At 44.3% G+C, this 24,741-nt stretch overlaps 1 protein-coding gene across 1 annotated transcript in view; it reads right to left on the reverse strand.

The window, feature by feature from the left end:
- Positions 1-9,739, reverse strand: part of LOC117543911 (fibroblast growth factor receptor 4-like) — a 60,741-nt gene extending 51,002 nt beyond the window's left edge. The window contains exons 1-2 of the mRNA XM_034212570.1: positions 9,605-9,739; positions 4,815-4,995 (exon numbers count right to left, since the gene is read on the reverse strand). Coding sequence (XP_034068461.1) covers positions 4,815-4,995; positions 9,605-9,676 — 253 coding nt within the window. The 5' untranslated portion in view covers positions 9,677-9,739. The remainder of the gene's footprint in view (positions 1-4,814; positions 4,996-9,604) is intronic.
- Between the last annotated feature and the right edge of the window lie 15,002 nt (positions 9,740-24,741).

A 24,741-nucleotide genomic window follows, 5' to 3' on the forward strand; every position in this document is an offset into this window, starting at 1 on the left:
CTGTGGGCAACGAGAGGTTTCCTACAATTCCACAAAAATTGGAAAACCGTACAGGTGACCCGTTTCTAATCTACTTGATATTTCACTTCCACAGGAGGTGGCAGTTTGCAGAATGTGAAACTCAAACTAAAACATGAAGATTCTGTTTCTTTTAGGACTGAAAGATGGAGAGAAACACTTCATTTCACTGAAGTGTTTACTGTGGAAAAGGATGGATGTACATTTGGGAAAAATGTTTGGTATTTTCTTATAATCCATTATTACCTGAAGGTTTTCTTCCCATACAGGATTTTGGTTACACATGAGTTCATGTGTAAAAAGGGGGAATGTAAACTTCACAATCTACATTTTTCATTTAGGGACTGAGAGGAACCTGCTGCCCCAACTCGATTGTTCAATCTGACCATTGATTGACAGTTTTAGGATTGACCTGCTCCATATCTGGGGATAAGATACTGTTTGATGGATGTTGACATGTTTCTAATATTGATTGAGTTATAACAGGTAACACAGATGCAGAATCACTGGCCAAGGGGCTACTGTGAGAGATGTAATTCCAGAATGGAATACTGAAGAAGTTGACCTCTGAGGGCCCAGGAGCCCTGAGCATAGGCTTGAGGGATTTGTATCAGATTTCTCCACACAGGTTGGTGATGCAAAAAGGGGGACCTGAGACGCAGGAGGCTGACACAGCGGAGTTCGTCTGGCTGAAGGTCATCAGGACAAAGTGGCTCAACCCCAGGCTCTCCGGCCCCGACCGAGTGACCCAGCGGATCTCACAGCTCGTACCACGGGAGCCAGTGTGCGGCGGGGAAACCACCTGCTAGGACCGGGGACGACATCAGGACGGACGTGGCCCTCGCAGAGGAGGACTACTCGGAAGCAGCCATCAGTGGACTGGAGGAGCAGGATTCTGAAGACATCCTTACAGCAGACTACTCGGAAGCGGCTGTCAGCGGGCTGGGGGACTTGTCGAGGCAGCAGAGGTGTCTTTCTCTCTGATCAGTTCCACCAGTGAAGGGAAAGCCGCATCTCCCCCTCCCTATCAGCTGCCCCTTGTTGGCGTATTCCTCTGAGGGGGGGGGGGCTGATGATTCACCACACAAGGAGACTGCTTTCTAGCACTCAGGTTGCCCTCTCATGGTTCCTTCACTGCCATGGAAAGTGGTGTTCTGTTCCCAAAGATTTCGAGTACTTTGGGTCTCAGTCTCTGATAGATTTATACAATGTTGAGACGGACACAGTAGAAAAGAATGACAGGGGATCTGTGTCAAAATGCCTTGTGTAAGTTTAATTCTTGAGAATGAGATAAAAAGGGGGAATTGAGGGAAAATTGAAGTAACTTGAAAGTTTGAAGTGAAAGTTTGATACAGCGTATTTTTGGTATATTCATCTTAATGTCCCCTGATATATAAGAAGTGTGTTTTTATATATTCATGTGTGTACTTAATTACTTTGTATTTAATAGTGGCAGTTTATATGAACAAAAAGCTGGAGATATGAGGAGTGAAAACTTCCCTGTCATTGAGAAGTGTAGGGGACAGAGAGGAAATACCCTTATATAGACATATGCTATAGACAGAAGTCTGAAGAATGTGTGTGTGTGAAAGCTGCAGAAATACCAGATGTTTTTGCTTCAAACTAAGACTGTTTCCAGATCATCTCGGCTGGCGCGCGCTGATACGCTACGAAAGCCCATCGTTTATATATGGGCCAATAGATTACCTGTATGGGGGTAGCATCCACACAGCTCCTCCCTTGTTTTTACAATATCTCCTGTTGAGTCCTGGTGTCTGGCCTCTTTTTCTCCTGCCGTCAAGATGATAAGGTTCTCCCGGCATTTGGACCAGAGCAGGGGCTGGGCCCACCCCTTTGAGAAGTGTATTTGTATTCTTACCGTTTATCATTAAAACAGATTATTGTTTAACCCCTATCCTGGTTGTTTTGAGTTTTCCTTCTTTTAAAGCAAACTCATATAGGATCGGCGTGGAGCAGAGATATCTGCTCCAACAACGCATGGCGTAATTTCCACCTGGGACAGGGGGGACATGTCCCCCGCTCTTTTCGAAATCCCGTTTGTGTCCTACCACTTTACAAATATGTTTATTATTATTTTTTAACGCAAGCCGTCATCGCCACGGAGGAGCACACAGCCTCTGTGAGCGAGCGAGACAGAGGGAGAGAGCGAGCGAGAGAGCTAGGGAGGGAGAGAGAGAGAGGGAGAGAGAGTGAGCGAGAGAGCTAGGGAGAGCACACCTTTATCTATTTAAGATAAAGTAAGAAATCATTCCAATGTGTACTAAAGGACAATAAAAAAAAAAAAAAAACAGTTTAAAAGGGGAGTGATCAGTAAAATATGCATAAATAAAAAGAAAGAAGGCTAACTATAGGTAACATAAGATAAGAATAAACCACGTTAAATTATTTGTTATTGGTTGTGTCTCAAGATGTTTGGATTATTGAAAAGTATACAGCTCCCTTTCATCTGAGTGTTGAGAGCTGTATCCATAAAATCATTTTGTGCTCAAAGTGCAACACATTGATGCTTTTAACTTCAACATTTAAAAAAAAACATCTTCCCGGGGGAGTATGCCCCCGGATCCCCCTAGAGGAGGTGAGGACCCCCCTAGAGGAGATGAGGCACGTCCACCCCCAAATAAAGCAGGTTAAAATAATTAAATTGAATACATGTTCTTTCAGTAAACACTGAAAACGGGTCCCACAGACGCAAACAGCACACAAAGGTTAAAGGTAAGCATATAATAATGTTAAAATGTGCTAAATATATACACTGCAAAAAACTAAAAAAAGAGGAAAAAAAGTAGCCCCCGACTTGTTTTATTTTTTGAAAGTAGCCCTCACCCTAAAAAAGGTTGGTGACCCCTGCTTTAGCGGCAGAAAAGGATGGATGTATTACATAATGCATGTTCTTAAATTATAGTCACAGTGAGTATGTTTCTCCTGAAAGCACTCCAGTGGAGGACCTTTCCACTCCTAAATTAGCTGCTGACAATCAGCATGGATTAACACTAGGGAGCTACAAGGATTACTGTGCAGTAGGGGTGTAACGGTTCACAAACATTTCGGTTCGGTACGTACCTCGGTTTTTTGGTCACGGTTCGGTTCGGTACGTTTTCGGTACAGCAGAATTTTTTTTCACAAAACAAAACATATATATATATATTTTTTATTATTATTAAACTGTGAATAATGTATTCACTCAAATAAATACAAAATATAATAAAATAAACATTAAGGTGCAGCATTTCGATGAACTGAAATAATCTGTATTTGAACTTTACTGTACTAGTACTCACAAAACAAATTAGTTTTGTGTTTTTAATTATTATTAAACTGTGAATATTCACTCAAATAAATACAAAATATAATAAAATGAACATTAAGGTGCAGCTTTTCGATGAACTGAAATCATCTGTATTTTAACTGTACTGTACTAGCACCTAAGCAGCCAGTTTGACATTAGGACTTGCTTGTCACTGTATTTTCATGTTTTTTTAAAGAAAGATGAACTTGTCCACATTGCTTGCCGAAAGGGCAGATCTGCTGGCACTAACAATGTCTCCTGCTGTGGAGAACACCCTCGCTAGGGACAGAGGTACAGCCAGGTAGCGCTTTGCTAACATGGCAACATAAGGATATTTGGTGTTTGTAATAGCTTTGGCTCGGTCTGAACTCTCTGCGAGTGGTGGAGGCTTAAATGCTAGCGGGAGTTGGGTTTACACTTCAGTCTGTTTTCTTTTGGTACCGGTGATATTCACGTTCGGGTGATGCCTTTTCAAGAGTGTGCAAGTTTGATGTATTGCCAGCCGCGTAACCAATTTTAGTTGAACAATGCCGACAAACAGCTTTGGTTCGGTCCACCTGTCTTTGTCCGTCATCCTTGTTCGTAACTGCGAAACCAAAATGTTCCCAAACCGGAGACTTCAATGATGCTGGAGGATTTTCGAGCTCAACTTTATCTGCGTTCGCCATTAATTTTCGACAGTTCCTCAAATTACTGACTAAATTTGAACGCATCCCTCTGACCAGCTCTCATAGTATGCCTCTCATCCAATGAAATGACTTGCTCGCTCTATGACGCGTTGAACCCAATGTGAGCAAATTACTCTGAATGCTGCGACGCAGCACCTGAGATTACTTCCAAAAAGTTGTTCACGTTCTCAATTGTTTACGTTTAACGATATATTCGTTCGGTAAACTTCGGTACACACCTGTACCGAACCGAAGGGCCCGTACCGAATAATTTCGGTACGGGTACGTGTACCGTTACACCCCTACTGTGCAGTCCAAAGTGTTTCCAGTGTCATTCAAACGAGTTCTGCTACATTTAGCCCCACATTGAGGCCCTAATGGATAAACACAGGAAAGGGAGGATCTTTAAAGTTGTACAGTCCAGATTAGGAACTAAATAAAAACCATTAGACCAAGAGTTCAGTCTGTAAGATTAACTCATTTATTTTACGCTCTGGTTTAGTTAACCAGGAAAAACTGAAAAAGGTGTTTCTAATAGTCTGAAACATGGTTGTACTAAATCTGACGCAGTTAAGTGTTCTCAAACATCAGACTGGGGGTGGTGGAGGAAACACTGATGCTACAAAGGACAGATTTCACCAAAGCCTGGAGTGTGTTAGGGTTACATTCCTGTACAAAGAACAAAGCTTTGATTATCAGCGGACTGTTCCTCAAGGCGGGAGTCGAGATAAGTCAGACATGAAGCTACAACAGTTACGTGTCTTTTAAGTAATACTACATCCAGAAGCAGAAAAAGGCAGTGTACAAATAAGACATCTTACCTTCATCAGTGTTGGCAGGCCGGCACTCCGTCCGTAAAACTTGGGAGAGTAAAACCAGACTCAGAAGTATACTCGGTCTCATCAGCATCCTGCTGAGGGAGCTACAACCGTTTGCTTTTCTGCAACTGCAACTCCATTCAGACCGTTGGGGCATCAGCAGCGGGTCATTTACAGTGCTAAACTAAAAACAAACAAAAAGTAATAAAAACAAATTAATGCATAACTACGTGAGAAAGCAGCCTCATGGGTTAAAAGCAAACAGTTACTAAAAATAGGTTTATGGTCCAAGTATTTTAGCGAGAGACATATTTGCTTGTATTTGCTCGTGGAAAATAAACATTTCAACTTAATCCATTGCTTTTTTGTAATCCGAACTGCGTTTGGTGTGAGTGGGACACCAGGATATATTTATTATTTTACATATTGAAAAATGTTGGTTTACATGGGAGATTTTGTAGATGAAATACCAGATAACGTTGGTATTGGGGCTAGGCAATAAGGAGGAATTTCATAAAAACTTTGATCAAATATAAAGATATTCCTAATGATATTGCTGAGTTGATCATTGGAGCTTTCACCAACTATTTAAATGAGATTTTTTATAAATAATCATTAGTAATGGGGAAATCATGACCAGGTGGGTGAAGCTAACAGTCTGGAAAGAGCGAGGAGAAGAAAAAAACATATTATGATGTTTCCACACCCAAAATGTACAGTAAGTAGACTATACTCAACCTATTTATCGGTCGAATAATCGATTATTATTCGCCAGGGCTGCCGAATAATCGATTTTGATCATGGTCAGTTTCTGGCAACCCTAGTATGTATAGTATGATCTCATAAGGACTGTCCTACCATTAATTTAAGACAATGTTCAAAGTTGTTGATTGTGCTACTAGCGGGGCTCTGTGCAGTGGGTGAGCCTCACATCTGCTTGCATCATCACCTCTGCAGCATCTGGCCACATAGATTAACACTTACCCCGGACCCCCATGATCCTCCTTGAGGAATTTGTTTAAAGACCGAAAAAACTACAGCCTGTTATGTGACACCCTTGTAGAGAGAAACCGTGCCGGGCCATCATTTCCACGCTGAGAGATCTATCACCTAACAGTTGGTTTTGGTCCCCAAGCTCCAAGTCACCCCTCCTTTCAACCATTTGCTCCCATGACTTGTAAGGAAACGTAAAACTAATGCTATTTTTTTTACCCAAGTCAAGCCAAAACCCATGCTTATTAATAAAGAACTTACTATTCAACATACTGTAGGGCTGGGAAACATATCGATATTATATTGATATCGAGATGCTAGACTAGATTTTGTCTTAGATTTCTGATACAGTAATATCATATGTGTGGTCTTTACCTGGGTTTAAGGGCAGCGTAACAGTAAAGTGATGCTTTTTTCTGAATTTACCAGACTGTGGTAGCTGTAATATGATGTGCCTTTAACCCGCATTATCATTATATTCAGGGCTCGACATTAAGGACTGCCTGATGGCCCGGTGTTGTGCACCGTCAAAAGTGCTAGTCAATCATGTTTCATGTTTATTTTGTATTGTTTTTCACTTCCTGTTTTGTTTTTGTCACGTCTCATTTCAGGTCCCTTGACTCCCTTTCCTCATGTGTTCTCCCGCCCTCATCAGTATCAGCCCCGCCCCTGATTGTGTTCACCTGTGTCTTGTTGTTGAGTGTTTAAATTCCCCAGTCTCCCAGCGTTCAGTGTCAGTTCGTCTTGTCCTGTCCCCATGACAGAGCTATGCTCTTCAGCTCGTTTTGATTCAAAGCCTATGTTGGCTCCTGAAACTTATTATAAGTTTAGTTCCTCACGTTGTGAGTGATTTTCTGTTTTGCCTTGCTCAAACCTTTTTTTGTCATCTCTTAAGAGTGATCTTCTTTTGTTACCTTTTTTGTGCAAATAAAGTATCTTAATTGTACTTTACCTTTGGCTCCCGGGTCGTGCATTTGAGTCCTTATCCTTGTGTAACCAAGTTCATAACACCCGGGGCCATCTAGTATTTAGCTCGGCAATGAAGCCTCACCTGCTGGTTGCCCGACCGGGCAATCTATTATGCCAGTATCATGCAGCTCGCGGATCCAGTAATGAGTGACCCGACAGTAAAACTAAACATATCTATAACTAGTTTAGGTAGTTTGAGAGGTAATTAAAATAGCTATGTGTGATATTCTAACCTGAAGTGAGTGTTTTGTTCCGCTCAACGCTGCATGTGATCATGCAGAGCTGCGTATCGACTCGTCAGCAGCAGCTGATCTCTCTCTCCCGTCAGATTAGACTTCACTCGCGTTTATGTCCATATCGATCAGATCCAGCTAGTTCTAGCTAATGATAGGACTACCTGCTTATTAAAAGACACCTAAACAATAAGTGTGTCGCTATGCAACTGGGTGAGGCCACAAAGTATGCGCAGCATTATGCATTTGTTTACATGCCCACCGGAACCCTGAGGCATTACCAACAGATCAACGCACAATCAACCCATACAGGACATCTCTTTCTCCACATTAAGTGTTAGACCTTAGAATTGACTATTCTTGTCTGTCACATACTCTTCTTGTCTGTCACATAAGTGGCGCAACTGAAGCGGTATTGCGCTAAAGGGAAATAATTTTGACCGAAGAGATTTAGATTTGCCGGCTAACGGGAACTCTGACGTCGCCATTTTGTGTGCTTCGCGGATGCGCTCGGCTCCTCTCGACTGCTGCTCGGGTCTGCTCGGTCAGCTTCCGGATGAGGAGGCATTCGTTCGACCAACTTACAGTAGACAACATTACAAACATTTTTAACAGGGGCCATAATAGTGTAAATAATGTTTGTTTTGGCAGTTACAACTGAATGTAATGTTTTCTACTTTTTTACATCTGGGAAGGCATTTGCCTTCATCAGATGGAAAGTGTCTTGACCAACAACTTAAGTAGTTCTTATAGCTATGCAGGGCATGCAAGCGAGCAAACACAAACAAGAACGAACAAACAAGTGAAATGAAGAATAAAATTGAAATTGTACAATATAATATTTTGGTGGTTCATCTTATAATTCAGTCAAGAGAATGCACCAGACAGCATCTACAGTAACACCTGTAAACATCTAAATGTTCTAGGGGGAGGCCCCCCAAACCCTTCGTGCCATTTCGTCCGCGCGCATTTTTCAGGGCAATCTCAATTGGGCTCAGGGTCATCTGTAAATTAGCTTAGATGGCCCACAGGGCCATCTCCCAAAATCCTTAATGTCATGCACTGATATTCATATTATTTATGCCAATATCCCACTGTGTTCCTAATTTTGTGAAGGTGGTCAACACAATGGTCAACCCTTTAATATCGATATAGTGAGATAGGATCGCCCAGCTCTTAATAAATGAGATATCATTGCAACATCTGGGTGAGATTCACACAAAGTCATGTTCAGATGCAGCTGTGGTTTCCTTTAAAGGCCCTGACACACAAAGCCGATTTCGGCCGTCGATAGATGTCAGGCCGTCGATGAGCGTCCTGTCGCCCTACTCAGATTGGTGTTTCCCGCACCGTCGTGTCTTTTCGGCCATGCCGACACCTTCCGATCGGCAGCGGAGGCTGTCGATAAAATAAATCAGTCTGATTGGCTGTTCAGCTTAGCGAATCAGTGCATGAGAAGCTAAACGGAAGTGAGGTACGCAAACAAACAATTAAGAAGGCACACACAGACGGCTATTATTTTTCATTTTCAAACATGTTTTCGATTATAAAGGCCGCTACACACCAACCTGAGACCAAAGAACGCATACCGAAGGCGTCCCGACTTTTACGTCCGCTACGTCGCCTGCGTCGGTTACGCAGCCCGCCTACGAACACACCGCAAAGACTTCAGTCGACGAGTGGCAATAACCAGAGGTGGGGACTCGAGTCACATGACTTGACTCGAGTCAGACTCGAGTATGGGGGTTATTCCCTATCTTTATTCAAGAGCGTGGTATTTAAATTTGAGAGTATACTTTATTGATTTATTTCCCTTTAACCCTGTCCTCGCACTCAAATAGTGCCTGCTTGCGCTTAGATTTGCTCTGCTTCTGCTCAAACTGTACGCTTGCACTCAGATTTTCTGAAATGCTGTTGTGTTTTGTGAAATGCTGTGGTGTTTTCTGAAATGCTGTGGCGTTTTGTGAAATGCTGTGGCGTTTTGTGAAATGCTGCGGCGTTTTCTGAAATGCTGTTGTGTTGTCTGAAATGCTGTTGTGTTGTCTGAAATGCTGTGGCATTTTCTGAAATGCTGTTGTGTTTTGTGAAATGCTGTAGTGTTTTGTGAAATGATGTAGCGTTTTGTGAAATGCTGTGGCGTTTTCTGAAATGCTGTGGTGTCTTGCACTTCAGGGCCACCGTACTTCCGTATTGGCGTCCCGGCTCTTCTCCAGAGTTTGCCGCTTGGTCAATACATATCGACCCGAACGAACGAAAACAGTTTTAACATAGCCTATAGTTTTTTGTATATGACAAATTTGCGAGGGTGATGACGTCAGAGCATCGTCCATTTTAACAAACAAAATAAATTATAAAAGGCATAATATATTTTATAAATGTAAGTGTATGTAGTTTGAGATGGTAGAGATTGCATATGTATTAGTCAGATACAAATATGCAAATGTATCAGGCAACATTTTAGATGTTAGAGTCTTCTCTTGCCTTAGCAACGTTAGCTTAATTTAGAGTTTGGCCTAGCCTCAGCAGTTCCACTCATGCTGGAGAATGCTAAAACATTAAACAACCTAACATAGTTAACATTTATAAAATATCACTTACCTGGAGCAGTTGTGTGTGTTTTTCCTGCTGTAATTCGTTACTCATTGCTGTGTTGCTTCTTTCACACACCATGTGGAGCTGCTTCAGTCTCAGACTCTCAGTAATCTTTTTCTGTGCCGATCGATGTTTGTAATGATGCGTTCAAGTGCACATGTACATTGCGGCTTCATGTTGGAGTTTGCAAAATGTTTCAAAACCAAAATACTTCTTATGAAGTATATTTCTCTCACTTTAACTAACTAACCCTAATAAGATTAAGGAGAGATTACTTAATAGTGTAGAAACTATAATAGGGACTTCTTACTGAGTCGGGGACAGTAAAACTGTCATTTTTGTATTGCATGAATGCAGCATTAGCTAATCTGAAGTTTTAGCGCCAAATGTTTGCTCTGCAGGTTTGCAGGTTCATCCAGAGGTTCATCATGTGCATTAACTATTTGATTAACTATTAACTATTAACTATTTGATTATTTCATTTTGATTAACCTCCCCCACCCTGACCTGGACTTCACCCCTGAAACACAGAGGCACAGAGGAACACGCAGTATGGTTTAAATGCATTCTGAGCAATATCTCAACAGAACTTAAAATCTATTTTACTCTCTATCTTTTGTTTAATAGAAATTAGTGCACAGTTGTATACACACACACACACATATATATATATATATATATATATATATATATATATTTCCATTTACCATTTATACAATTTTCTAGACATTTTAAATTAGAATATTATTTAATAACTATATATATATTAAGAATGAACAGCGTCAGTAAAACTGTATCCATCTATCTATCCATCTATCTATCCATCAATCTATCTATCCATCTATCTATCCATCAATCAATCTATCTATCTATATATCCATCCATCCATCTATCTATCCATCTATATATTGACAATGCATTTAATGATTAATATCTTGTTATTATTCTATTAACCTTGCAGGACAATTTGATGTTATTTGAATTTTCACAATTTCTATGATTTTATCTTCAGAGGATTGCCTCATTCTATTTTTGAAAATATTAGAGCTATCTCTGAAAACAAACCCCTTTTACTAATGTATAACACGTAATACCTAACTATCTAATATGTACGGTGGCCCTGAAGTGCAAGACACCACAGCATTTCACAAAACACTACAGCATTTCACAAAACACTACAGCATTTCACAAAACACCACAGCATTTCACAAAACACCACAGCATTTCACAAAACACTACAGCATTTCACAAAACGCTGCAGCATTTCACAAAACACCACAGCATTTCACAAAACACTGCAGCATTTCACAAAACGCCGCAGCATTTCACAAAACACTACAGCATTTCACAAAACACTACAGCATTTCACAAAACGCCTCAGCATTTCACAAAACGCCGCAGCATTTCACAAAACACCACAGCATTTCAGAAAACACCACAGCATTTCACATTGGACGGTGTTATGTGTTTGTGCCCTGATCAGGGGCTCCTAGTGTGATGTGTCATGTCTAGCTGTAGTTTCCTGTTATGGTTTTGTAGTCCTTATCGTTTCCCCTCCAGGTGTACCCATTTGTAATTAACCCAGGTGTGTATTGTCTCGTCATTACCTCATGTATAAGTATTCTGCCTTCCCCTTTGTCTGGTGCTGATCCTGTCTGTGCAGTATGTGTTCTTGTCTGTCATTACTTTATATTTCCTTTGTTCAACCATGGTGGTAATTATTAATTAAATTCTTTTTTTGATTACTTCGGCTACCGTCTCCTTTATTATGTTGCCTTGACTCGACATTGAGCCTGCTAATAGTCAATGGTAACGTAATATGGGGGCTCGTGCCAAACTGATTTGAGCAGGAATTTGGTGGTGGCCGCTGAGCTTAGTCCACACTTTGAATTATGGTTGACAGTGTCGTGTGTGTGGCCCATGTTTTATACCCTCTTGGTAAATAATTCTCCAATAAGGAGTGTTTTCATCCAGCTAGGGCAGCTGGACCATTTTCTATGGTTCCTTCCTTCGCCTGGTAGACATACCGTCTATGCTGGTCGGGGTAGTAGGAAGACCCTGTCAGGCTCCTCCTAGGCCGGCGTATGTCAGCTAGTTAGTTATATAGGGGGTCTGATAGTGAGGGATGGAAACGTTTAAGGCAGGGGTCCCCAAACTTGTTCCTGTGAGGGCCACATAACTTTTCCCTTCTCTGATGGGGGCCGGGTCAGTTTGTAACAGAAAAAGTGTGACGATCGCATGGGTGTCTAAACGTAAACATTTATTGTTTTCTAGAAAGCCACACATAACCAAATATTAATAACCCTTTCCGGGATCTTCACAGAAAAAAAGTCAGGAAATAAATAATAACACTATTAATGAAATAAATAACACTATTTATGAAATAAATAATAACCAAATAACCCTCTCTGGGTTCTTCACAGAAAAAAGTCCATTGAAAATTACTGTAACTTTCTGTTGTGCCGTGCACAATCTTAACAGGTAAAAGTTTAGCTTAGTTGTCAGAGCAGAATCTCTCAAAATAAACGTGGATTTACGTAAAAAAAACTATTTTTTCGGGGTTCGGGTGTTTTGTTTGATTTTAAACAAACAAAGTCTTGGCTTTCAGAATATGAAACTTTTATTTCCTATTTATTTCTCACTCGCAATCTGCTCTTCCGCAGCGCCGTCCCCCCCTCACTCCGCTGAAATTATGAATGTAAGAGTACAGTAATCATAGATAACACTGCAGGGTCCGTTACAGTTTGTTTTCATCTGATTTCAATTAAACAAAGTCTTGGCTTTCAGAATATTAAACTTGTTTCGGCAAATTCAGATGATAAATACAACTTTGAAGCTTCGGCATAATTACAAGCGGAGAACGGCAGGCATAACTACAGCCGGTGTTTCTCGTGAGTGTTTTCCCCGGGAAACAAACACAATACACACAAACGCAAAATTACACAAGCACACACACTCACACGCACACGTATACACACACACTCGCGAGCTTCCCCTCCAAACGAAAATATCTTCCCTCGGTAGTATTTTGATCATTTGCTCCGCTAATAATCAATCAGATCGATGGATTCCAGAGAACTTTGAAGGCCTTTTTCTCAAAATGATGACTCGGTGACAGTCATTATATAATGTGACATATTTCGCTTAATATTTGAAGTACAAAAACAATCCTGATATCATTAGAAAGCTAGGAATATCCTCTTTCCAACAGTGTATACAACTCAAAAGGTGTCTTCGGGTCAATGCGACTGATTTCGATAGAGCAGGTCACAACATTTTGACAGGGGCTAGTCTAGGATTCGCGTGGCCAGACTGAAAAAAAATTAAAAAAATAAAAAAAAAAAAAAAAAATCATAATGCGTCTCTGGTATTGTTCAGGGGGCCGGGCCAAATGTGGAGGCGGGCCGTACCCGGCCCGCGGGCCTTAGTTTGGGGACCACTGGTTTAAGGGATGGGCTTTAGGTGTTTTGTTTTTTTGAACACACGACAGTTGTTAATCTCTTGCGAATAATTTTGAGTGTGGATGCTTTAGAAGGTCACACCGGTGCTCTTCTCTATTTAGTGTATAGCGGTAGGGGAGCGGTGGCCAGAGTTATTAAGAACAGACTGTACAGACGTGTAGGGTGAAGCCGGTTTTGTTTTGTTTTTTTGTGTATATGTTAATTGGTTGGTCGTATATGCTGGTGGAAGCGGGGTTGGTTCTTTAGTTTATTCCTCCCCCGGTGCGACGGTACTAGGGCAGGTATGCCTGTGAAGGTATGTGATTTTGTGGCTAGGCCAACTGTCAACTTGTTGGGCTTGTGCACTAAGGAGGAATTATCGGGGATAGCAGAGCATTACGGTGTCAGGCTTGCCCCGAGCATGAAAAAGCAGCAGCAGCGGTTAGCGCTGGTGGAGGCTTTGACCGCCAAGGAGGTTATGGAGTGCTCTGTGGGCAAACCTGAGGAGGAGGAGGTAGTCACATGTGACCCGGTTTCGGAGAACCAGGTTTTGCTGAGGAAGTTGGAACTAGAGTTTAAATTCGAGCAGCTGAGACATGCAGAGCGGTTATGCGCTCGGGAAGCGGAGGAGGCAGAACGTGGGTGCGTGCATGAGCTTGAGCTTAGAAGGCTTGGGGTAGAGGCGCGGGCAGTGCATCTTGAAGCTAGGTTCGATGCTACTAGGCACCTACGTCTGGTCCCGCAATTTTCAGAGAAGGATGTTGACAAATATTTTTCTATGTTCGAAAATATAGCCACAACTCTGAAATGGCCTAATGACCAGTAGACATTACTTCTCCAGAGCGCACTCACCGGGAAAGCACAACACGTTTACGCGTCACTTTGCCCAAACACCCAGGATTACGCCGTGGTGAAGGCTGCTATCCTTAGAGCTTACGAGCTTGTGCCGGAGGCGTATAGGCAGAGGTTTCACGCTCTTAGAAAGAACAATGTGCAGACCTACGTGGAGTTTGCTTACGAGAAGGAGCTGTTGTTTGATCGTTGGTGCGCGTCAGAGAAGGTGGACACTTTGGTTAAGATGTGGGAACTCGTGCTTCTTGAGGAGTTTAAGTCCTATTGTTTGCCCGATAATGTGGCGATGTACATTAATGAACATAAGGTGACTGAGTGCTCGGTGGCTGCGAGCCTTGCGGATGAGTTCGTGTTGACGCACAAAGTGCTCTTTGACAGACCTAATTATCCCGTGCGCAGTGTGGAGAGTAGACCGAGGTGGGGCTTGGGTGACAGGCCTGTGGCCTCTGGCGGTGGCAGTGTGGGCGAGGTTGCTGAGCGGGGAATGAGGAGAGAAATGCGTGAGTGTTTCCACTGTGGAAAAAAGGCCACATAAAGGAGAACTGTTTTGCCCTTACCCGTCCCAGTAAACAAATATCGTTGGTAATGACACCCACACCCACACACACATCTCTGAGTAGGGATGCCCAAAGGGGTGAGGATATGAAAGCTTACTTACCGTTCATCAGTGAGGGGTTTGTATCCTTGTCCGGCGAAGGGGTGAAGGTTCCTGTGACCATATTAAGGGATACGGCTGCGTCCCAGTCATTTATTCGGAGAGATGTGCTGCCTTTTGACAGTGGTTCAGAGGTGAATGCTGGGATAACTGTCAGGTCTTTTGGGATGCATGTCATGGAAGTTCCGCTTCACACTATCCATCTTACATCTGAGTTGGTGTCGGGGCCAGTGGTAATTGGGGTGGAAAATTGTTTTCCTGTCGAGGGCGTGTCATTAATCCTCGGGAATGATCTGGCAGGGGGTAGGGTCCTCGTGAAGGCAGATGTGACTTGTGTGCCAGCAGAGTCTGGGGCGGTGGACGTCCTGGTGGATGCGTATCCGAGGGTGTTCTCCTCATGTGCAGTCACGCGGGCCATGATTATTAAGGCTCTGGCCGAGGAAAAGGACGACGTGGACTTGTTTGATACCATCATAGCGACTGTTAACGGGGTGCCTGAGTGTCGTGACCCACTTATGGATAATCCCCAGGGTGCAGTACCACGGGAGCCTGAGGTGGAGGGGGCGCTCCCGGGGCAACCCGACTTGTGGTCATCGTCTCAGCTTGTTCCTGAAATTGCCCCTCTTGAATGTGATGCTGTTCTTCCATCTATTCCAGCCGGTCTCAGCCCTTTACTGCCCTCTACTTCCTCGTGTGAGTCTGCCAGTAGCGCGGCTGGGTTTTCTTTTGCTCGCGAGGAGCTTATCGCGGAACAGGGTAGAGATCCAAGCCTGTCAGGCCTTTTTGCGAACACTGTGGGAGTGGGAGAGAGTGAGGTTTCTAAAAGTTGCTATATCCTGAGGGACGGGGGTAATTGCTGCGTAAATGGTCTCCTAGCCTCGACGCGTCAGCGGAGAATGATTGGAATGTGGTGACGCAGGTTGTGGTTCCGTTTAGATACCGTCACGATATTCTGTGTTTGGCTCACGATCACAGGCTCGCAGGACATCTGGGGGTCAATAAGACATATGATAGAGTGCTGCGTCAATTTTTTTGGCCAGGGTTGAAACGGGATGTGGTGCAGCACTGCAGGGGGTGTTCAACGTGTCAGGTGGTGGGTAAACCTAACGGGGTCATTCCACCGGCGCCACTCTACCCTATCCCGGCAGTGGGGGAACCTTTTGAGAGGGTTATCATTGATTGTGTGGGTCCACTCCCTAGAACCAAGGCAGGTAATAGCTTTCTTTTGACCATTATGTGTGCCAACACACGGTTTCCGGAAGCGATTCCACTGAAACGGATAACGGCCAAAACAGTGTCACAGGCCTTGGTGAGGTTTTTCTCCGTTTTTGGTTTGCCTCGCGTGGTACAGTCCGACCAAGGTACACATTTTTTATCCCGCATCTTCTCGCAGGTTTTAAAGCAGCTGGATATATCGCATAGTTTCTCTAGCCCATATCACCCACATCACCCACAATCCCAGGGGGCTTTGGAAAGGTTCCACTCCACGCTAAAAACAATGCTTCGGGCGTTCTGTCATGACACGAAGGACGACTGGGATGAAGGGGTTCATTTAATGTTGTTTGCCGCAAGGGAGGTGGTGCAGGAATCTTTGGGATTCAGTCCTGCAGAGCTGGTATTTGCGCATTCGGTTAGGGGGCCGGTTAAGATGCTGAGGGAGAAGTGGTTGGGGGAGAGTGAGCCGAAGAACCTGTTAGACTATGTCTGTGGCTTTAGGGAGAAGCTGAAGAGGGCATGTGAACTAGCGAGGACAAATCTGAGTGACACACAGGGGAGGATGAAGGGCTGGTATGACAGGAAGGCTCGGGATGGAACGTTTGTGCCAGGGGAGAGGGTTTTAGTGTTGTTGCCTGTCCCAGGCTCCAGCTTACAAGCACGGTTTAGTGGGCCGTACCTGGTTAGAGAGAAAGTAGGGGATTTGGACTACCTGATCGAGACACCGGATCGTGGGCGGAAGACTCGCTTGTGTCATGTTAATATGATTAAGCCATATTATGTGAGGGAGCCTCTGGTGAATCCTATTGACAGTATTGTTGTTCCCTCTGCGAGTGTGTCCACTGTGCCGGTGTCAGTTTGTATGTTGGCCCCATCTAGCATTGATGAGAGTAATGACAGTCTTTGTTTTTCAGAGGGGGTTGGAGAACTGGAAGATGACGTCATTATTCCGTCCAAGGCGGTCGTGGAGGGACGGTTGACAAACACTGAGTCATTGATCACTCTTGACTGTCATCTTGGCCATTTATCAACAACGCAGCGAGATGATATCAGGGGTTTGTTTGGGTCTCATTGTGAGCTGTTCTCCGATATTCCTTCGCGCACTAACGGATTACAACATGACATCGATGTGGCGGAGGCATTACCCATTAAACAGCACGCGTATTGCGTGAATCCATATAAGCGGGCGCGGTTACAGAAAGAGGTGGAATACATGCTCACTAACAATATCGCTGAGCCCAGTTTCAGCCCATGGAGCTCGCCGTGCTTATTGGTTGATAAGTCAGACAAGACAGATAGGTTTTGTACGGCTTTTCGCCAGGTAAATAACGTGACTAGGCCTGATAGTTTTCCATTGCCCAGAATGGAGGACTGTGTCGACAGGGGGGGGGGGGGGTGCTATTTATCCATGGGGTGGTGTGGGGGTTAGGGCCGTCCATACCGGTGCTGTTAGTACTATTTGTTATTGTGCTGACAGTATTATTGTTTCTTGTTTCCTTCTTCTGTTTATGTTCATTCCCCCATTTCGCCTTAGGGTTATGGACATAAAGTTGGGTGTGGGGGTGTTATGTGTTTGTGCCCTGATCAGGGGCTCCTAGTGTGATGTGTCATGTCTAGCTGTAGTTTCCTGTTATGGTTTTGTAGTCCTTATCGTTTCCCCTCCAGGTGTACCCATTTGTAATTAACCCAGGTGTGTCTTGTCTCGTCATTACCTCATGTATAAGTATTCTGCCTTCCCCTTTGTCTGGTGCTGATCCTGTCTGTGCAGTATGTGTTCTTGTCTGTCATTACTTTATATTTCCTTTGTTCAACCATGGTGGTAATTATTAATTAAATTCTTTTTTTGATTACTTCGGCTACCGTCTCCTTTATTATGTTGCCTTGACTCGACATTGAGCCTGCTAACAGTCAATGGTAACGTAATAGACGGAAAGGGTATTCCTTAGGGAGAACACTTCTTGTTTGTGATTGGACAGAGCCAGCCATAGAAGCACTGCTGTGATTGGTTGTTTTTGCTGCCAGTCAAGAAATGACGCTTCGTGATTGGCCCAACACATCAGCCGTTAGCTGTTAGCACACACTCAGAGCTCACAGCTCCTCATATCTGTTCAGAAACTGGACAAAAGTTCAACATGTACAAACCACAGACTGTCTATGTCATGGTGAATACAGTGAGTCGCTGCTTTATTTATGTCTGTAGGCCATTGTTGTGAGTGTGGACGGAGGTTAGTTTAGCCTGATCGATGCGATTCCGATAGGATTTACATGGAGATACGGCCCGCCCCCTCTCCAGCGTCTTGTTTGAATGACATGATGCTTTATTAATTCATGGTTTTTAAGGGGCTTATCTCCATGTAAATACTATGGTAGACCACCCAATATTCGCATCACTCTAATCGCTCGAGTTTCAACGCGGCTGTCAGCTGTGTTTGCTCCTGTCATTCAAACAAGAGGCGCTGAGAGGGGGCGGGGCGTATCTCCATGTAAATCCTGGTAGATACCAACTACAACAAAATGAACATATTTGACCGTGATTTAATTGTAATACACGTTTCAAAGTGATGCCGAAGTAACTACATACTGATAATGGTTAGTAAAAACCATGAATTAACGCTTTGACAAGTCAGCAGATAAGACGGCAGGCGAAAAGCTTTTAAAATGCGTGTTTTCTGAATGGAATCGGATCCATCAAGCTAAACTAACCTGTTGCTGCTCCGTCCACACTCACAACAACGTCATACAGACATAAATAAAGCAGCGACTGTATTCGCCATGACACAGACAGTCTGTGGTTTGTATATGTTTAACTTTTGTCCAGTTTCTGAACAGATATGAGGAGCTGTGAGCTCTGAGTGTGTGCTAACAGCTAACGGCTGATGTGTTGGGACATATTTCGCTGTCGGGTGTTGACCAATCACGAAGCGTCATTTCTTGACTGGCAGCAAAAACAACCAATCACAGCAGTGCTTCTCTGGATGGCTCTGTCCAATCACAAACATCACTAAAGGAATACCCTTTCCGTCCAATGTGAAATGCTGTGGTGTTTTCTGAAATGCTGTGGTGTTTTGTGAAATGGTGTGGTGTTTTCTGAAATGCTGTGGTGTTTTCTGAAATGCTGTGGCGTTTTCTGAAATGCTATGGCGTTTTCTGAAATGCTGTAGTCAGTGTTTTGTGAAATGCTGTTGTGTTTTGTGAAATGCTGTAGTGTTTTCTGAAATGCTGTGGCGTTTTGTGAAATGCTGTAGTGTTTTGTGAAATGCTGTTGTGTTTTGTGAAATGCTGTAGTGTTTTCTGAAATGCTGTGGCGTTTTCTGAAATGCTGTGGCGTTTTGTGAAATGCTGTAGTGTTTTGTGAAATGCTGTGGTGTTTTCTGAAATGCTGTAGTGTCTTGCACTTCAGGGCCACCGTAAATATGCTTCCTTAATACGATGCCATTATATACAGGTTCAAATGTTCAATGGCTCTTTGCCCAACACTACAATGACAGCAGTTTCACACTGACATAGTGTTGGCTACCCTTGATAAATGAAAAAGTGTGTTCAACCCTTGTAGTGAGAACTGCTGCTGGTCTAATACTAAACTACATTGATATAGTTCAAATCAGACCAGCAGTAATTATCCTTGATAATTGATCCAGACCAATTTAAAGTAAATACATCATTTTATGATGGTTATAACTTATCAGAGATAAGAGGTCCAACTTGAGCCTTTGGAATCTGAGGCAATGCTAGTTGATGGTCAAATGCAAAGAGAAAGAGGGAGAGAGTGTTATTAAAGTGTGAGAGAGGGAGAATCGGAGCAAAAAATTACAATAGCCACGATTCAGAAGCGGTGAATTAAGCAAGCAAATATTTTAGCCAACACAACCAAGTATATAACATAGAGTAACAGAGCCATTAGTGTATATTTAATAGTTCAACACAACTGTAAGCACAACGAAATGTAGGTTATTTAAAGTAGAGTCTGAAGTGAATGGGGCCTTTTTGAGTGACACTTGGAGACGTGGACGTGCAGGGAAAGCGCGCAGAGAAATGTAGGTTATTTAAAGTAAAGTACGTCTAGATGAAGCATAGTGAAGATTGTGCACGTGAATCATTTTGTTGAATTTCTGAATGGAGATCTCATCGATTAGACTAAGTTAAAGAGCAACTTGCAGGTTGGACACACCAGTGAATAAATGTGTAGGAAAATGATGTATACACTAGATTTTCAAAAAAATATACAGAAATATACATCTGGTGTCGTTTTTGTAAGACATTTTTACTTCCGCATAAAAAAAGCCTCCCCACGTGACCTCCCGCGTGTGACGTAACATGGGGAGAGCGGCCGGTCTAACGTATGTATAAACATGGATCACAATGCTAGTTTTGACACAGAAGAAGTTGAAAATATATATTCGAATACATATGATTATAATTATGAGCCTGCTAGGCGTCCAAGAGACCAGGAGCAGCCAAGGATTAGAAGAAATAACGGCCATCGGCGAGAAATTGAGCTGTGGTGTGAGGAGATAGAACCAGTGGCGAACAGGCAGTGGCGAACCGTGTCTATCACAACTGGACCTTCTGTAGACACACACACCCGCCGCTGCCCCCCCCCTCCGGGCATTATAATGTCAGTCTTTTCACTGAATTGTCGTCTTGAAAAGGGTACTCATAACGATTCCGCAACAACTTCATTTTCAGCTGTTGCACTTGTCATTTCAACGTTAAAAACAATAACACGGCATTAATTGCTTCGTCGCATTCCTAGATCCTCTGTCTCGAGCCAGTTAACTAGCAGGCCTTCTAGAGTACCCTGGAACCGAGGGAAACTATGAAAGAATACGCCCATTGGCTACAAATCAATATATGATTGGTTGATCAAACTGTCAGTCAAAACGTACGCTCTCATTCAGTGCAACGGCCAGGGCATTCGATCAAGGATGTAGAATACCTTGGTTGAAGGATATTCTACTCAGAGACCCAGAACAAGATCTGATTGGTTGCTTTCTTTTCTAACACAAAACCACTGAAATGCGTAGTGCATGGTCCGAGAAGGACAAACAAATCAACGTAACACTTTAATATTACAGATCAACAACACAGATACGATTCTCATTTATTCATTTTATATACTGTAGCGACCCTGTATAGGATGCTGAGGGTGTCACTCAGGCATCCCCCGTCTCTCTGCCAATCATAGAGCTGCACAGTGATGCTGGTTGAGGTGCGGGCCTGTGGTTGGGGGAGCAGACGGGGGCGGGCGGGAAGTTGTGACGTAGACACTGTTATATATATGGGTATGTGTAGAAGTTAGTGTGAGTGGAGTGTGAGGTTGAACCCACAAGCTGTTCCTGAACCTGTGATCATCTGTAAAGAAGAAGAGTTATTAAAGCCTAATAACTAGCAGCCTGTTTCCGACTCCCTTTGTGATCGTTACATTGGTGTCAGAAGTGACTTTTCGAACGGAGGACGTCTATCCTGACGGGAGTTCGTAACTGCGTCACGGAGCTAGCTGGTAAGCTAGCGGAGATGGAAAAGTTCAGCAAGATGGGAGTGAAGCAGGAAAGTAGTGATGGAGAGGAAGATGGAGCATGCGGGTGGTCGAAGGACATGAGTGGAGAGTTCAGGAGTGCACGGGAGGCGAGAGAGCACCTGAGAGAGTCGGCGGTGAAGATTGTTTGTTTATTTGTAGCCTTTATTTAACCAGGTGAAGCCCCTTGAGATCAAAAGATCTCTTTTTCAAGGGTGACCTGCAGGACATTAGTTACACATGTAACATAAAAACAACAGAACAACAATAAGGATGACATACAACATAATGTACAGGGTACAGTTTACCAACTCTATTTACAGTGACAGGTACCATGAGTATCAAACAGCATGTCACCCAGCCGATTTTTAAAATGATGCAGGGGAACCAAAGTGCTCAGTTTTAAACATGTTTGCAGACTGTTCCAATTTAGTGGAGCTGCACAACTAAAGATGGCTAGAGATGCGGGAATGTCGCCGTCTTCAGCGCCATTTCGCGCCATTTCCAAGCTGAATGTAAACAACAAAGGCGGCGCCCATCAACCAGTAGCAGCCGCCGCGTCCGTGAAAACACCCAAATACTCGGGTAAGGCAGACTGGGAGTCTTTCCATGCCCAATTTGAACTACTTGCACATGCCGGGGGTTGGTCGATAGAGACTAAAGCACTACAGCTAGCTTTGTGCCTCACAGACGAGGCTCTTTCATGTCTGCTACTACTTAGCCTTGAGGACCGACACAGCTATGAAGCGTTAGCGGGGGCTTTGAAGAGGCGGTTTGGACAGTGTTTCCCGCCAGAGCTGCTCCGGAACGAATTGAGTAACCGCTGTAGGAAGTCTGGAGAGACGCTGCGTGCGTTGGCTAATGACGTGGAGAGCCTGACGCGGCGGGCATATGCACACATGCCACCCGGAGTGCAGAGTGAGCTGGCACGTGATCAATTCATCAGGGCTCTCCTCCCTGCGGACTTGAGGGTTGGGGTACAGCTGCAGCATCCACAGTCCTTGCAGGCGGCCTTGGAGATGGCTGTGGAGAGAGAGATTGTGTGGAGTGTAGCGGCGAGGAGCAACGGAAGGCCGGTACCACCGGCTGTGAGGAGCTGCAGAGTGGAGGAGAAGCCTGTATGGGTTACCGAAATGACTGAAAGTGTTCAAGTTTTATTAGAGGAGAAAATTAGGGAGATGGAAGCAGCTGTCAATGCAGAGAGAGAACTGCGGCAGCAACAGGAGGCTAGACTCAAAGCGGAGCTGGCCTCTCTTGAGCGAGATCTCCAGGAGAGTAAAGAGAAGGAGAGCCTTGTGGCCTCTCTGGAGAAGTGCCTCCAAGAGGGCAAAGAGAGAGAAAGGAGCCTGGTGGAGGAGGGTGCCAAGAGGGAGGCGCAGTTCAAAGAGCTGCTCAGGAGCCTGGAAGCCGAGAAGGACAACCTGGAGGAGCGTCTGACGAACCAGCTGTCCCAGCTCAATGGCAGCATCGCAGACTACCAGCAGGAGGCGGCGGACAACCGGGAGCACTTGGCCGAGCTGCAGCGGGAGGTGGAGCGGTTGGCGAGGGAGCGGGCCGAGTTGGAGGCTGAGGCGCAGAGCGAGAGCGACCGGGCCGCCAGGCTGGAGGAGGACATGAGGCAAGCACAGAGAGAGAGAGTAGAAGCAGAAGCAGAGTCTGGTAAGCAGGAGGAGCTGCTGAGGGAGAAGCAGCTGGAGGTCCGGCAGCTGCAGAGGGACTGCATCAAGTACCAGGAGAGGATCAGTGAGATGGGTAGAGACGCTAAGGCGCTGCAGCAAGGTTACAATGAGCTCCAGAATAAGCTAGGACAATCCCAACTGGAGACTTTGAAAACTCTAGAAGACCTGAAAAGGACAGAAGCAGAGTTGGATACCTGTAAATCTCAGCTGGATGAGTCCCAGAAACAGGCAAGCGTAGCTATAGCGGAGAGGAGTACCATGGAGCAGAACGCCCAACACAGAGAGGCCTCGATGAAGGCAGAGGTGGAGCAGACCCTGGACTCTGTGAGGTTCAGACTTGGAGGCGAACTGAAGGAGATGGAGCTGAGACTGGACGAGGTGGACAGAAGCGGAACTATGACACCAGGACAAGAGGGAAGCATTTCCGGGCCGGGGAGCTGGTCTGGGTCTACAGCCCACAACGGAAGAAAGGCCGGTGCCCAAAACTGGACAGTCAGTGGGTTGGTCCCTGCAGAGTACTGGAGAGGGTGGGGGTAGTGTTTGTGCTGAGTTTTATTTGTTCCTCGTGGGCGAGGAACTTTGTAGTGGGTAGTGTAGCGACCCTGTATAGGATGCTGAGGGTGTCACTCAGGCATCCCCCGTCTCTCTGCCAATCAAAGAGCTGCACAGTGATGCTGGTTGAGGTGCGGGCCTGTGGTTGGGGGAGCAGACGGGGGAGGGCGGGAAGTTGTGACGTAGACACTGTTATATATATGGGTATGTGTAGAAGTTAGTGTTAGTGTGAGTGGAGTGTGAGGTTGAACCCACAAGCTGTTCCTGAACCTGTGATCATCTGTAAAGAAGAAGAGTTATTAAAGCCTAATAACTAGCAGCCTGTTTCCGACTCCCTTTGTGATCGTTACAATACATTTTATTAAATTGTATTACATTTTATTTCTATAATTAAATCGATATTTTGTTTGTTTCATCTGAGTGTTCCAGGGTATTCTCTGAATACCTTGAAGGCCCTGACGGTTCACCACTGCGAACAGGGCAGCTGTCTTGGTGAGTGACCGGCTAACGTCAGTCACATCACAACATCTTAAAGTTAGCTATCATATATCAGGCTATAACTAAAGTGGTATTGATAATATAGTAACGTTACTGGCAGGACTGTTGATACTGATCCATAACAGAAACTAATGCGCAAGTATCAGCCATATCTCGCGTTACCTAATGCAACTCCACACTACGTCTTACGGTGCTGTGTACCGGAGGGGAGAGAGAGAGAGTAGCGAAGGGGGGGGAGAGAGAGATGTAATACGGTTTCCTGATAAACGTTTTGTTTGATAGGCTACAGCTGTGGAGAGTATGTGCTGCAGGCAAGGCCGAATTAACCATATGGGCAACCTGGGCATGTGCCCAGGGGCCCTTGAGCAAAGAGGGCCCTCAGTGACAAGATAACTGGGCACAACCTCACTCATCATACATTGTTTTAAATGACACTCACTCTTCGCCATAAATAACGCAGCTTTTCCATAGGGTCAAATTACTGTAGGTCTCTGTACTGTAGGTGTCATGATCTGTCTGTGTTGTGTTGTGTCTTGTCTAGATCTGTCTTTGGTTTTCTGTCTGCGTTGTGTTTTGTCTTGTTTAGATCTGTCTTTGGTTTCCTGTTTGTGTGTGTTCCCTCCTACCTGTTTTCTTGATTGTGTTCACCTGGTGCCCCTGTGTTTTCTCCTCCCTCCTCACCTGTCTCTTGTTTCCTTGATTAGTCCTGTGTGTATTTAAGTTCTGTTTTTTCTGTC

Source organism: Gymnodraco acuticeps, unplaced genomic scaffold, assembly GCF_902827175.1.
Source record: "Gymnodraco acuticeps unplaced genomic scaffold, fGymAcu1.1, whole genome shotgun sequence".
Classification (NCBI taxonomy): domain Eukaryota; kingdom Metazoa; phylum Chordata; class Actinopteri; order Perciformes; family Bathydraconidae; genus Gymnodraco; species Gymnodraco acuticeps.